General features: G+C 41.6%; 1 protein-coding gene across 4 annotated transcripts; it reads right to left on the bottom strand.

The window, feature by feature from the left end:
* Positions 1-6,723: 6,723 nt before the first annotated feature.
* Positions 6,724-14,130, bottom strand: ACOD1 (aconitate decarboxylase 1). 4 transcript variants are annotated; one of them, XM_006054106.4, is made up of 5 exons: positions 13,976-14,130; positions 12,401-12,562; positions 11,119-11,208; positions 9,697-9,902; positions 6,724-8,530 (listed from the first exon to the last, which is right to left on the bottom strand). In XM_006054106.4, the coding sequence occupies exons 1-5, from the start codon at positions 13,985-13,987 to the stop codon at positions 7,585-7,587; spliced, it is 1,416 nt and encodes a 471-aa protein (XP_006054168.1). In that variant the 5' UTR covers positions 13,988-14,130; the 3' UTR covers positions 6,724-7,584. The 4 variants fall into 4 exon arrangements, with proteins under 4 accessions (XP_006054168.1, XP_025118526.1, XP_006054169.1 ...); XM_025262741.3 differs by lacking the exon at positions 11,119-11,208; XM_006054107.4 differs by lacking the exon at positions 12,401-12,562 and having other exon boundaries at positions 13,976-14,118.
* Positions 14,131-14,469: the final 339 nt, after the last annotated feature.

Here is a 14,469-nt window from a genome sequence, read left to right on the forward strand (position 1 = left end):
CACTTGTTAAAGTCAGAAGCACTGTTTTCATGCCATGTTTTATGAGGATGGGTGTTGGACTGGTCCAAAGGCTTTATTCTGAACTTCCAGGTTGGAGTCTGGGAACTTGGCACTTGACCCACTCCCTAACTGATAAAGATGATTCACTTTGCTTAGACTGTGCACACAATGTGATTATGCCGAACACCTGCTTTCCTTCTTGGAGTTTGGAATTGTGGTTGTTATTGGGCAGAGGATACCTTTATGACCAGCTGCTTATCAGAACTTTGGGTGGTGAGTCCCTTCCCAGGGAAGTCATGTGAAACACACTTTACTGCCCTCTTCTCTGCTGGAGAAAGAGGCACATTCACGCAGCTCCTCACTGGAGAGAAGGAGCCTTGAAATCCTATGGAGGGGATTCTCCAGACTCTGCCTGTGTCTTTTTCTCTTGTTGATCTTATCATATATCCTTTGACGATAGTAAACTTTAGCCAGGAGCACAGCCTTATGCAGAGCCCCATGAGTTCTTTTGGTACGCACTTGAATGTGAGCATGGTCTTCAAGTGAAAGTGTTAGTCACTCAGTCATGTCTGACTCTTTGTGAACCTGTGGACTGTTGCCTTCCAGGCTGCTCTGTCCATGAAGTTCTCCAGGCAAGAATAGTGGAGTGGGTTGCCAGTCCCTTCTCCAGGAGATCTTTCCTACTCAGGGATCAAACCCAGATCTCCCACATTCCAGGCAGATTCTTTACCATCTGAGTCACCTGGGAAACCCATGTATGATCTTTAGGATCCCCTAATATATACCAGCCCTTGAGCTCCCCAGAGCTGGCAAAGCTGTGTCTGATGACCGAGGTCCCTTGGCTCAAGATCATGGACCTGGGCTGAGGATGCAGACATACAGAGAAGGAGCTGGCATGTAAACCTCTCCTGTGAGCTGGAGCCTGTGTCCCAGTCTCATGGTGGGTTTTCTCTCTGGCTGTCTGGCCTATCACATGAACAGTGGGCTAAAGGAGACAAGTGGGAGGAAACAGACGTTTGCCACGATGCTTAGACGGCCCAAGCCCTGTCTTGGGCTTTCTCAAGATGGAAGAGCTCACAGGGCTGTCCCTTGCTCCCCAGCCTCATGGAAGGAAGATATATGGACTCACCTTTAACTCTCTCAGTTCATCCAAAGTCTCCACCAGCACTGTGGCTCTAAAATGCCCTAGCTTTTTAAAAGGAAGCAGCTAGAAAAGAATGTGGGGAGCCAGTCTCCCTCCTCCTCTCCCTCCTCTATTTTTTTGGCATGTGGTAAGGTGAGGGTGGACGGTGTACGGGGCTGTCAGTGAAGAGGACCCTACAGTTCTCCCTGTAGACCCATGTTCCCTGATGTTTTCTCCTGCCTTCAGCTAATTCAGTGGGTATAACAGCCAGTGTCAAGGTCACCTTGAGTGCTGTTGTGCCCCTCAGGGGAGATTGTCTTCAACCCCTGCTATTGGTCTGAAGCAACCTTCAGGGATGTTAAAAGATAGACTGAGTCATATTAAAAATTTTAGAAGGGTTTAGTGAAGTGAAAGTCACACAGTCATGTCTGACTCTTTGCGATCCCATGGAATATACAGTCCATGGAATTCCCCAGGCCAGAATATTAGAGGGGGTAGCCTTTCCCTTCTCCAGGGGATCTTCCCAACCCAGGGATCGAACCCAGGTCTCCCGCATTGCAGGCGGATTCTTTACCAGCTGAGCCACAAGGGAAGTCTCCTAGCTATTGTAAATAGTGCTGCAGTGAACGTTGGAGTACATGTGTCTTTTTCAATAATTGTTTCCTCAGAGTGTATGCCCAGTAGTGGGATTGCTGGGTCATATGGTAGTTTTATTCCCAGTTTTTAAAGGAATTCCCATACTGTTCTCTGTAGTGACTGTATCAATTTGCATTTCCACCAACATCACAGTTCAAAAGCATCAATTCTTTGGCCCTCAGCTTTCTTTTGGTCCAACTCTCACATCCATACATGACTACTGGAAAAACCGTAGCTTTGACTATATAGACATTTGCCGGTAAAGTAATGTCTCTGCTTTTTAATATGCTGTCTAGGTTGGTTATATCTTTTCTTCAAAGTAGCAAGCATCTTTTAATTTCATGGCTGCAATCACCATCTGCAGTGATTTTGGAGCCCAAGAAAATAAAGTCTGTCACTGTTTCTATTGTTCCCCATCTATTTGCTATGAAGTGATGGACAAAAGGGCATGATCTTAGTTTTTTGAATGCTGAATCCATGTAATACAGAGCCAGTGATAAGAAAATTCTACATTTATAAGTACTATTTTTATTATATCCTATAAATTTTGATATGTGGCATTTTTGTTATTGGTTAGTTCTAAATGTTTTATAATTTTCTCTAAAACTTTCTTGTGATTTGAGTTATTTAGAGGAATTGTTTATTTCTAAATGTTTCAGGCTTTTCTGATTGTATTTTTACATTGATTTTTTTCAACTTAAAAATGTTTTTTGAAAGTTTTAATACATTTTTTAATTGGAATATAGTTGATTTACAATGTCATATTAGTTTCAGCAAAGTGAATCAGTTTTACATATACATATGTCCACTCTTTTTTTGCTTCTTTTCCCATATAGGCCATTACACAGTACTGAGTGGAATTCCCTGGACTGTATAGTAGGTCCTTATTAGTTATCTATTTTATATATGGGCTTCCCCTATGGCTCAGACAGTATAAGATTCTGTCTGCAATGTAGGAGACACTGGTTCCATCCCTGGGTCAGAAGGTTCCTTGGAGAAGGAAATGGCAACCCACTCCACTATTCTTGCCTGGGAAATCCCATGGACATAGGAGCCTTATGGACTATAGTCCACAGGGTCACAAAGAATTAAATACGTAGTGTGTATGTGTCAAAACCAATCTCCTGATTTATTATATTGATTTTTAACTTGATTGCATTGTGATTAGAGAAAATGACCTGGATGATCCAGTGCTTTCAAAAGTTGAGACTTACTTTATACCCAAATATGTGGTCCATTTTTATAAATGCTCTGTGAGGTTTTTATAAGATTGTGAACTCTCTAGTTGTTGAGTGCATAGTATATATCCATTAGATAAAACATGTTGAGTGTGTTTAAATCTTTTATAGTCTGTTTATTTTTGGTTTCCTTGAAATATAAACTTCTATGCTGCTGCTGCTGCTGCTGCTAAGTCGATTCAGTCATGTCCGACTCTGTGCGACTCCATAGACGGCAGCCCACGAGTCTCCCCCATCCCTGGGATTCTCCAGGCAAGAACACTGGAGTGGGTTGCCATTTCCTTCTCCAATGCATGAAAGTGAAAAGTGAAAGTGAAGTTGCTGAGTCTTGTCTGACTCTTAGCGACCCCATGGACTGCGGCCCACCAGGCTCCTCCATCCATGGGATTTTCCAGGCAAGAGTACTAGAGTGGGGTGCCATTGCCTTCTCCAAACTTCTATGGGAGAAATGTTAAAATTCTTTCAGTATAATACTGGATTTATCTATTTCTCTTTGCAGTTTAGTAGTATTTAGATGCATAAGTTTAGAATTATTTTAGTTCTCTACAACTACTAAGTCGCTTCAGTCGTGTCTGACTCTGTGTGACCCCATAGACGGAAGCCCACCAGGCTCCCCCGTCCCTGGGATTCTTCAGGCAAGAACACTGGAGTGGGTTGCCATTTCCTTCTCCAATGCATGAAAGTGAAAATTGAAAGTGAAGTCGCTCAGTCATATCCGACTCTTAGCGACCCCATGGACTGCAGCCTACCAGGCTCCTCCGTCCATGGGATTTTCCAGGCAAGAGTACTGGAGTGGGGTGCCATTGCCTTCTCTGTTAGTTCTCTAATGGCTTCAATTTATCATTATTATCTTTTTTCTAGTAAAATGTTTTTTGCTTGAATTCTTTTTTAATATTTAATTCTAGCTTTCTTTTTTAATATCTATCTACATTTCCCTCATCTTTTTTACTTTCAGCTTTTCTTTATCTTTATGTGTCTTGAATAAAGTACATAATTGGATTTTTAAAATGCCTTCCAGTAATACCAAAAGTAAGAACAAAAATTATTTTTAAAAATGGCAAAAAAATACTTAATCAAATTTAAAAGTTTTGCTCTTCAAAATACACCATTAAAAATACAGTAAGACAAGCCCCAAATTGGTAGATAATATTTGTAAAACATGTATTTATTAAAGAATTATGGTCAGACTAGAAAATGAAGTCTTAAAACTCAATAAGAAGACAACCTAATTAAAATAATAGGCAAAAATGGACAAGAATTAGTCATCAGGAAAATGCAAATTAAAACCACAATGAGATACAATTATATACTCACTGCTGCTGCTGCTAAGTCACTTCAGTCGTGTCCAACTTTGTGCGACCCCATAGATGGCAGCCCACCAGTCTCCCCCGTCCCTGATTCTCCAGACAAGAACACTGGAGTAGGTTGCCATTTCCTTCTCCAATGCATGAAAGTGAAAAGTGAAAGTGAAGTCACTCAGTCGTGTGCGACTCTTCGCGACCCCATGGACTGCAGTCTACCAGGCTCCTCTGTCCATGGGATTTTCCAGGCAAGAGTACTGGAGTGGGGTGCCATTGCCTTCTCCGTATATACTCACTAGACTGGCTAAAATGAGAAAGACTGATAATTCCAAAGTTTGGTGAAAATAAGGAGAAACTGAAACCATCATACTTTGCTGGTGGAAATGTAATGTGATAAAGCTACTTTGGAAAACAGTTTTTAATAAAGATAAATATGTACTTACCAAATGATCCAGCACTCCTGCTCCTGGGACTCCACCCAAGAGTAATGGAAAGATATGTCCCCAGAAAGATATGTTTGTGAATGTTCATAGATGCATTATTCATAGCAGCCCCAAAGTGGAAACTATCTACCTTCTCTTTAACCAATGAATGGGTAAACAAATGTGCTATATCCATATGGTGGGGTGCTACTCAGCAATGAAAGGGAATAAAGTACTTATACATATGTGGAAAAAATCTTAAAACTCTTATGCTAAGTGAAAGAGCCAGACACGTAAGACTATATATTGTATGGTTCCATTTATATGAAATGTTGGAAAAAGACAAAACTGTAGAGATAGAAAACAAATCATTGGCTGCTGAGGACTGGAGATGGGAGTGAGAATTGAGTGCAAGCAGGCCTAAGGGGTGTTTGGAAGTGGTAGTTTTCCAAAACTGAGTTGCAGAAATATTTTCATGACTCTATGCATTTAAAAACTCATAAAACATAAAATGAATGAATTGTGACAAGTAAAGTAGTTGTTAATAAAACAAACATTTAAAAGAATGTGTTCATGGTTGTTGCATCTTTTTAACTGGAGCATTTAGTCCATTTACTCTTTTTGTAGTTATAGATATATTTGGATTTTTTTTCCTGTCATTTTATATTGTTAAATATATTTTATATATTTATTTCTTTTCCCCTTCCTTTCTTACTTTACTTTGGATTATTTTTACCTAATTCTTTATTTCTTCTTCTATTAACCTGGAAGTGATACATTCTGCTGCTGCTGCCGCTAAGTCGCTTCAGTCGTGTCCAACTCTGTGCGACCGCATAGACGGCAGCCTACCAGGCTCCCCCATCCTTGGGATTCTCCAGGCAAGAAAACTGGAGTGGGTTGCCATTTCCTTCTCCAATGCATGAAAGTGAAAAGTGAAAGTAAAGTCACTCAGTTGTGTCTGACTCTTAGCAACCCCATGGACTGCAGCCTACCGGGCTCCTCCATCCATGGAATTTTCCAGGCAAGAGTACTTTAATATAGTCACCCTAGAAATGTCAACATACACACTTGCAAGTCAAAGTCTAGAGTTAATAGCTTGCCCTTTTCTTGGACAATGCAAGGAATTTAGAATACATGAACTTTAATAACTTCCTGCTTATGTATATATAATACTAATGTGGCAATTTTAACCCCTCAAGACATTTTAATTGTTTTATACAGTTTAATATTATTTAACTGTCCACATATATGCTATGTTTTGGCTGTCCTACTTTATTACATCTCAGATTCTACATCCATGATATTAGTCTCAAAATTTTTTTTATAATGAAAGGTGATAGATTGTATTAAGAATACTGCTTTTAGAGTCAAACTGCTTTATTTTTTATACTTTAAAAAAAATAAAGCATAACTAGAGGGATACCCCGAACCACGCCCAGTGTCACACCTAGTCAGTGGCAGAAGCAGGATTTGAAACAATGAAGCCCTTATTTTAAACCCAATAGCATCTCCTCCATTGTGAAGTGCCGGAGTCCAGCTCCAGCAGCCAGAGAATGAGCCTGAAGGGATGGGCGGTGTCGGTGAGAAACAACATAGCCTCTCAGTTTTCTTGGACTGCATATTTATTTCAAGCTTAAGAGTCTCTTTTATATTTTTACAAAAGCATTAGGTCAGAGGTTTGACATTTTCAGTTCCCCCTGACCCAGATTTGTTGTCTCCATAAATCATTGTTGCCCCTCAAAAGGAGTTCCTGCCTCAGCCATTCTCTTATCTACTTCTCATGTGTCCTTGTAAATACATTGTAACTCATGCTAATGTCTGGGCTCCATACCACATTCCTCAGTTTATTTCTTATCTTTCTAAATCTTGTTTGCCCCTAGTATCCTGAGCTCACTTTCTCTAAAAAGGTTTCTAACCACTAATATCTCCAAAATTCCTAATCTCTATAAGCTATAGTAACATATGCTAACATTGAAACATTCCTTAAATCTTTAGCTTCTAACTATTTTAATTATTCCTAAGCCCTAAATTCGGCAAACTCCTTTGTCATAAACATTTCCCTCACAAATAGCTTTCAGATAGCAATGCCTCGCATGGCCTCAAGCTGCGGCCTACTGGTCATCCTGGAACACTCTTTTGTAAAAGTCCTTGAAGAATGTCAATGATTAACTTTATGAATATTCTCTGAGCACAGCTGCAGAGGGCTTTGTGCCTTCTCATGCTCCTCTCAAGAACAATAAGCACCTTAATATTCTTTCAGTCAACTCAGCCGAGGAGAGGAAAAAACAAGTCAGAATCTCAAGGCCTAACTCCTTCATCCTGGGTTCGTGCCTGTGGGACAAGGAGAGGGAGTTGGGGCCGTGCCTCCATTTTGTCAGTAACGCCTAATGTGGCTCCCTACAGTGAAGGGATTCTTACAACCCATAGTCTAAGAAGTCTGTTGGTGGCACAACAGACCACAGCCATCTTCACTGTCAGCAAGTTTTATGTAGAAGTTCAAATCCCTCTCATGTCTTGAGGTTCATAAAGGTTCATAAATAATTCCTCTGAAAAGTTTAAGCTAAGTACAGGTGACTTGAATTTCAGCCTTATGAATGCTTTTAAAATAAATTTCTCTGTGTTTCTTGCACCTTTATTAGCTTGCCAAACTAGATAACTGGAACTGTCTTGCAAAATTTACAGGACAAGACTGCTTCCATATATATCGAGTTCTGTGTTTGGGCTCTGAAGTGCTGAAGTGTGCTGCACTTATTCACAGGACAGACCCTTCGTTCTATAAAGCAGAGAATTGAATTTCCCCTGATACAAAGTCACCTGGATGTTGTCAAGCCATAGGAGAGATTGTATGATGGAATTGTTAAATGCTAGATAGATTTTGAAGCTATCTTTGGTGGAGAGGTTTCTTTTAGAAGTGTGGTTAGCACAGAGCAGTCTTCCAGGTCTTCTAGGTTTTCTACTATCTCTATAAGCCTTTCTATAGCGTGGCAGGACAGCGTCCTGCAGGAATTGGCTCTGAACTTTTCCTGTAGGTCCTTCTGGCTCAGAGGCTTCCTCCAGTGACCGTAGAAGGTATCCGAACGCTCTGTGAAGACGGCTCCATCCTTGAGGGCAACACTCATCTCACAGTACAGTGTGTTGAAGTTTGGTAGGTTGTCTCGAGGGTGCTCCAGCTCCACCTTACCAAGCAGCTCTCTCACCTGTGGCCTGTTGATCTGGCGTTTGTGGAAGGCTGGGACAGTGATGACACCGTCGAGCAGCATGGCACAGGCCACATACTGGAAGGAGTGGCGGGCTTCATGCTCGGATTTGGGGAAGGGCCTGTTCACATACTGGACATCTGGAACTCGAAGCACAATTCTTTCAATGCGGTCAATGGGGAGTGGGCCTTTGTCTGTTACAAGGTGCCTTCTCATGGATGCAGCTGTGTCTGCCACCCAGTGGGTGGCCAAATGGGCAGGGAAACGCTTGAAGGCCACATCCTGCTTCTCCAGAAGCCAAGTGTGTGAATCTAGGTCTGGAAGGACTTTAGGAGAATAGTTGGTATAGAAGGCCCCAAACCCTGTCTCCAAATCCAAAACCCGTTTGTTTCCCTGGAGACCCAGCATTGCCAGGAAAGCAGCTTCTAGCCCATGCCTGGCAGCATTGCCCACGTGAAGTGGCTTGGTCTGAGTGGCAGCATTTGCCATGGGTGCCCCAGCATGAGAAACAGCAATAGCCAGGGCCTCTTGGCACTCTGTCACGCTGAGCCCAAAAAACTTAGATGCGGCAGCAGCACTCCCCAAGGTTCCCACCACCGAGGGGGGATGGAATCTGAAAAGCAAAAGAACACAGAGGTGGAGACTTACAAACTTCAGCTGCCAGGGGGCGGTATAGTACAGTGGTCAGGAGCTGAGCTAATGGAGCCTGAAGGCCTACATTCAAATCTCAGCTCTTCCTCCTATTAGCTATGTGATCTTGGAAAAGCTATTCAACTTCTCTGTACCTGTTTTCTCTTACATAAAGCGATCATCATCATCATCATCATAATAGTAAAACTCCCTTGTGAGTTTTGAATAAATTCATATAATTACAACAGGGCCTGACCCATAGTAAATTATTTATAAATGGTACTGTTACAATTGGGCTTCCCTGGTGGCTCAGCTGGTAAAGAATCTGCCTGTAATGCGGGAGACCTGGGTTTGATCCCTGGGTTGGGATGATTCCTGGAGAAGGGAAAGGCTACCCACTCCAGTATTCTGGCCTGGAGAATTCCATGGACTGTATAGTGAAGTGAAAGTAAAGAATTCCATGGACTGTAAAGTGGAGTGAAAGTGGCTCAGTCGTGTCTGACTCTTTGCAACTCTTTGAGCGACTTTCACTTAACTTTCACTGTTACAGTTATTGCCCCAAAGGCAAAAGTTGTTGATTGCTGAAAGCCTCTGTAAGTAACTGTGAAAACTCAATGGAAACTGTGAGCACTCACTCAATATTCTTATTTACTCCTCCCCCAGAAGGCTGGAACAAATGGCAAAATAAATATTAGAATGAACCATCTGATACAGTCAGCGTTGGACCATTTTTGATCTGTGGGTTGAATAGTCAGGTTTAGGGTATTCTGTCTGTTCTCATTCATCTGAAGGACCCTAGAAATACCAAAGTAGATTTCTGCTTTGAGATGAGCCGAGGGCTATCCAGAATACCCATGAAGGCCAGCACGTCATGATCACCTTGGGGTGAGGGGATCCAGATCTGTTTATGGTCCTGGTTGCTTGATTGGCTCTCTAAACCCAGAGGAGACTTTTCACTAGCACTTCTGAGATCACACTTTTCTATATGGTATAAACAGTTTGATATCTGGTTGAGTGGACTTAACTGCCAGCACTAATGACAACAGCTTCCACTGAGCCAACCTCTATATCAGAAAGCTCCACAGAGATGACAACAAACAGATGAAGGGCAATGTGGGTGCCTCAGGATGGGGCACACTTTCTCCATACCTCTTTGGTATGTCATAGGCTTCTTTGGAGAAACGCAGTAATCGGCCTTGCACTTCAATACCAACATTGAAAGCCAGCAGCAGGTCAAGGCCAGAATACTTTGGACTTGGTGGCAGGGCTTCTGATAGAGCCATGAGGACAGGAAGGACAGCTCCAGAAGGGTGGGTTGCAGGGTGCCACGTGTCATCAAAATCCATTGAGTGGATCTGTGTGAATAGACACACAAACAACCAGAACCTAAATGTGTCTCCCTTCATGTGATGGCTTTTGGACCAGTCAGGGTTTATTTCAGTAATCACCTTGTTTGATGTGACATTTTTAGATCTGATCCTCTGAAGGTTAAACCTATGAACTGGCTGTGATTCTTAATCACATGGGTGGGCACTAGATATGCTGTCCTCTGGCCAGATCAAGTGGGACCTTCCAGAGCAGCTAGTGAACCGCAAGGATCTTGGGTCTTACTCAGCGGCCACCATTGGAAAGATCCATACCTTCCTTATAAACAAAGCTGTAGAATTAGGTAGCTTCTCCTCCCTCCCTCTTTGACCTTTCAACAAGTCACATGAAGAGTTTAATGCCATTTATTCCATATCAGGCCATATTTTCTGAGCCCTTTTTATTATGAAATAATTTCAAATCTTTAAAGAAGTTGCAAGAACTCTTGAACCCAGATTATTAAGCTATATTTTTAGATCTTTATTTTCTGCTATAAGGTTTTATTCCACCTCATCCCATCACTAGCTTTTTCCTTACATGAAATGGTAATAACCAGAAGTTCAATTTAAAATAGACTTTTGTCTCATTGTGGCTGGTGCCTTCCCCACGGCTTACTGGATGTTTATTTGTGGATGCACCATCAGATTTGATTTTTGATATTCTGAACTACTGTCCCCATAAACCATAAAAATATCTCAGAAATCCCAACAGGTTCACGTCCAAATTATATCTTGTAGACTGCTCCTGACACACAGAAAAGGCATATAAATAGTCTCTCAGATGAGAAGTCCTGATTTTTGGTTCAGAAAAAAGAGACACCAGATGGTCATTGTTTCTATCTTGATAAATATCTGCTGATTGAATGAAAGGCTGGTTGCTAAATAGAAACTGATACTGGCCACAGCAGAAGGGATTAAGAAGGAATTGAGTCTGGATATTTAATTTAGAGTTGAGATAACTTAGGAGCATTTTTATCAAAATATTTCCATCTTATTTCCTCTCCTTCACAATTTCAAAAAACATCAATTCACTGTAAAAACATGAAATTGAAATTACAACATAGGCTAGAGGGCGGGCCACTTCACCTCTCTGAACTTCAAAGAACTCATCAGTACGGTATGAAACCTGGGAAATTTCTGAGATATCTTCTGGCTCTGAAATTATTCTGATTGTTGAACAGTAGAAAAATCATGGAAATCTCCTTACAGCCACACCGTTAACGAAAGCAGCATAGGTTGGTGGGAGCCTGAGTTCTGGCTGGCCCCAAACAGTGCTGGATACATTGGAACTATAGATCTGGAATGAAAGAATATCAATCAGTGATACAGGGTATGAACCTACATGCCAAGTCACCATTTCAATAGTTGTTCTTCATCTTTGGAGACACTACTTTATTACCCCTTATTGAGCCCTTTGTGCTAGATTGAAGCCCTAGTTATTGGGTTTCTCTCTTCTTTGTAGAAGAAAAATACAACTTTCTCCATGGAAGGGAGAGGAGATGCTGCCACTCAATCCCAGACTGTGATCCCTAAGTGCACCAAGGAATGAAGTCTGAATTTACTCTTATTTACTTCTTGAAGATAAACACTAGGAAAAGGTAGACTGGTCGTCTCTATCAAGCGTATTCTTTGGTGGGTGGGTGCACATCTCCCATGTAAACACCTGCAGGCTGGTCCAGGCTTTTCTCCAGAAAATCTTCAAGTCTTTGCAAGAACAAATGGCTCGGGGTGGGTGCTATGGCCACCAAGACTCTCAGGTAAAACTGTGCTTTCAGTTATAAAAGTAATCAACTTGAGATATTTCTAGCCTTAAGATTAAGACTGGCCTTAAGACAGTGACTTAGTAAAGGACGTGGATGTATATTAAGACTCAGGTAATATAAAGCATAGATGTACATATGTGAGAGTTGAACCATAAAGAAGTTCAACTGAACACTGAAGAATTGATGCCTTCAAATTCTCATGCTGGAGAAGACTTTTGGGAATCCCTTGGACAGCAAGGAGATCAAACCAGTCAATGCTAAAGGAAATAAAGCCTGAATGTTCATTGGAAGGACTGATGCTGAAACTGAAGCTCCAGTACTTTGGCCACCTGATGCGAAGAGCTGATTCATTGGTAAAGACCCAGTTGCTGGGAAAGACAGAGGGCAGGGGGAGAAGGGGGCAATAGAGGATGAGATGGCTGATGGCATCATTGACTCAATGGACTTGAGTTTGAACAAACTCTGGCAGTGAAGCCCAAGGAAGCCTGGCGTGCTGCAGTCCATGGGGTCGCAAAGAGTTGGACACAACTGAGTGACTAAACAACAACAACAAATACAGCATAGAAAAGCATAAAACTGTAAACCACCATGCTGTATTCAGCAGGCGCTCTCTTTAAAATGAAGAGTAGAGCAGTAGAACACAAATGCATGTCCCTGGATACATCTCACAAACAGGTGTGTGTGTACACCTGGTTTCAGTTCTAAAGTAGACATGGAGCTTCTTACTTTACTGTATCCACTGGCTTTGTGAAACACTTCTGTGCTGGTTCCCAGGAGCCCCACTCCCAGAGCATCCAGAACCATCCTCTTGCTCCGCTGAATGACACGATCTGTCAGGTGTCCCACCTTCAAGCCGTGGATCACTTTGGCAAAGCTTTCTGTGACAGACTTTAAAGGCAAGAGTGTTAGAGCAGAGCTACAATTACTCTGTATTCACACACTTCCTTTCTACATGAGAACTTAAGGTACTTCTGCATAAAGAGTGTGCTCCATTACAGGAAACCCAGTTGGTCAAATTAAGTTCAGATCCTAAAAAGTGACGTGTAGTGAACACATGTATGAGGCAGAGGGATGTGGAAATGGAAGATGGCCAGTTTCTGTTCTCAGTAGAGTTGAGGACACAGAGTAGCAAGCAGATAATGGCCACAGAGCGTGGTGGGCTTTGGTGGAGGCAGGAAGAAACTAAGAAGAGGAGGAGAGAAGGGAAATCTGGCCCATCAAGTGAGCATGCCTGGCCATGGAGTAGGGCCCAGGGACTTCCCTGATGGTCCAATGGTTAAGACTTCACCTTCTAATACAGGGGGTGTGGGTTTGATCCTTGGTCAGGGGGCTAAGATCCCGCATACCTTGGGGCCAGAAAACCAAAACATGAAACAGAAGCAATATTGTAACAAATTCAGAAAAGGAAATGGTCCACAGAAAAAATAAAAAACTTAAAAAAAGAAAGAAAGATAGTAGGGAACCCCAGCAGACCCCCTGACAAGTCCTGAGCACCACCCCATATGCCAAAGAATAAATGATCTCTTTGTGGCCCCTGAGGAAGGGAACACTAGGAAACAAATGTGCAACTGCTCAGCCGTCTTTCACCTTGGGCTGTCTATTTCTAAAATATCTTTCTGGTCTTGATTTTTCTCCTGGCATTTACATCTGTTCTTAGTAAAGATACTATGACTAATGCATAAATTATGGTAAAATAAAGAACTCAGGTTCAATCCCTAGATGGGGAAGATCCCCTGGAGGAGGGCATGGAAACCCCACTCCAGTATTCTTGCCTGAAAAGTCCCATAGACAGAGGAGCCTGGTGGGCTACAGTCCATAGGGTTGCAAAGAGTTGGACATGACTGAAGTGACTTAGCACACACTCATGCGCTTAGTTAATAAATATTTCATGAGATCTTGCTATGTGTCCACCCTGTGCTAAGCACTCTAGAATACCAAACCAAGATATTATGGTTCCTACCACAAAAATACTTATCTTCTCCAGGGGACTAAGGACAGTAGACAGATAATTTGAAAAGCAGTATGGCAACATCATAATGGATAATTGCTAAACTAGAAGGTTAAAATTCTATGAACTTAAACTGATTCATTTCTTCCTATTTTTTTTAATCAGAGAATTACATCTATTCTTGGCAAAACATTGATGAAAAACAAAATGCATTTAATTAGACCATCCAGAGGCTATGCGAAACACTGAAATGACATTTTTAAGGTAGAAGCAAGAGAGCAACTGAGAAAGCTGAGAAGAAAAGGAAAGCTAGAAAAACAAGTTTAAATAAGCCCCATAAAAGGAAACAATACCTGGAGCATCATGTTGTTCTAAAGAGGAGGCTTGTCTCAGGGTGAACTGGGGAGCAATTTGGTTGCCAGCGACTGTCTTTATACCTCTCTCTTCTCTCAAACCCATTCTCTTTCATTTTTTTTCTAACTTGAAAATTTCCACTATTTCAACACCTCCCAGCTAAAATCACTTAAACTTCCTCTTTAATGAGTTGTTTAACTTACAGTAAACTAACTAAGTAAACCTAGAAGGTACAGTAGCAATGATCAAATGAGTCCTCACAGATATCAGAAAAGTACATTGATGGCAAAACTAGGCATCTTGAGCCTAGATGCTATCCATCACAATCAGAAAAGCAGTCGCACTCTTTTATATAGGCATTCTAAATTTTGTCCTGGGGAAGTAGACATGGATTTTTGGAAAAGAGCAGCAAAAAAATAAAAGTCATAAACTAACTTACAATATTGTAATGAAAATTGAAAAAAATTAAATGTCCCCCAAGTGTGACTTGATT

This window comes from Bubalus bubalis, chromosome 13 (genome assembly GCF_019923935.1).
Source record: "Bubalus bubalis isolate 160015118507 breed Murrah chromosome 13, NDDB_SH_1, whole genome shotgun sequence".
NCBI lineage: Eukaryota > Metazoa > Chordata > Mammalia > Artiodactyla > Bovidae > Bubalus > Bubalus bubalis.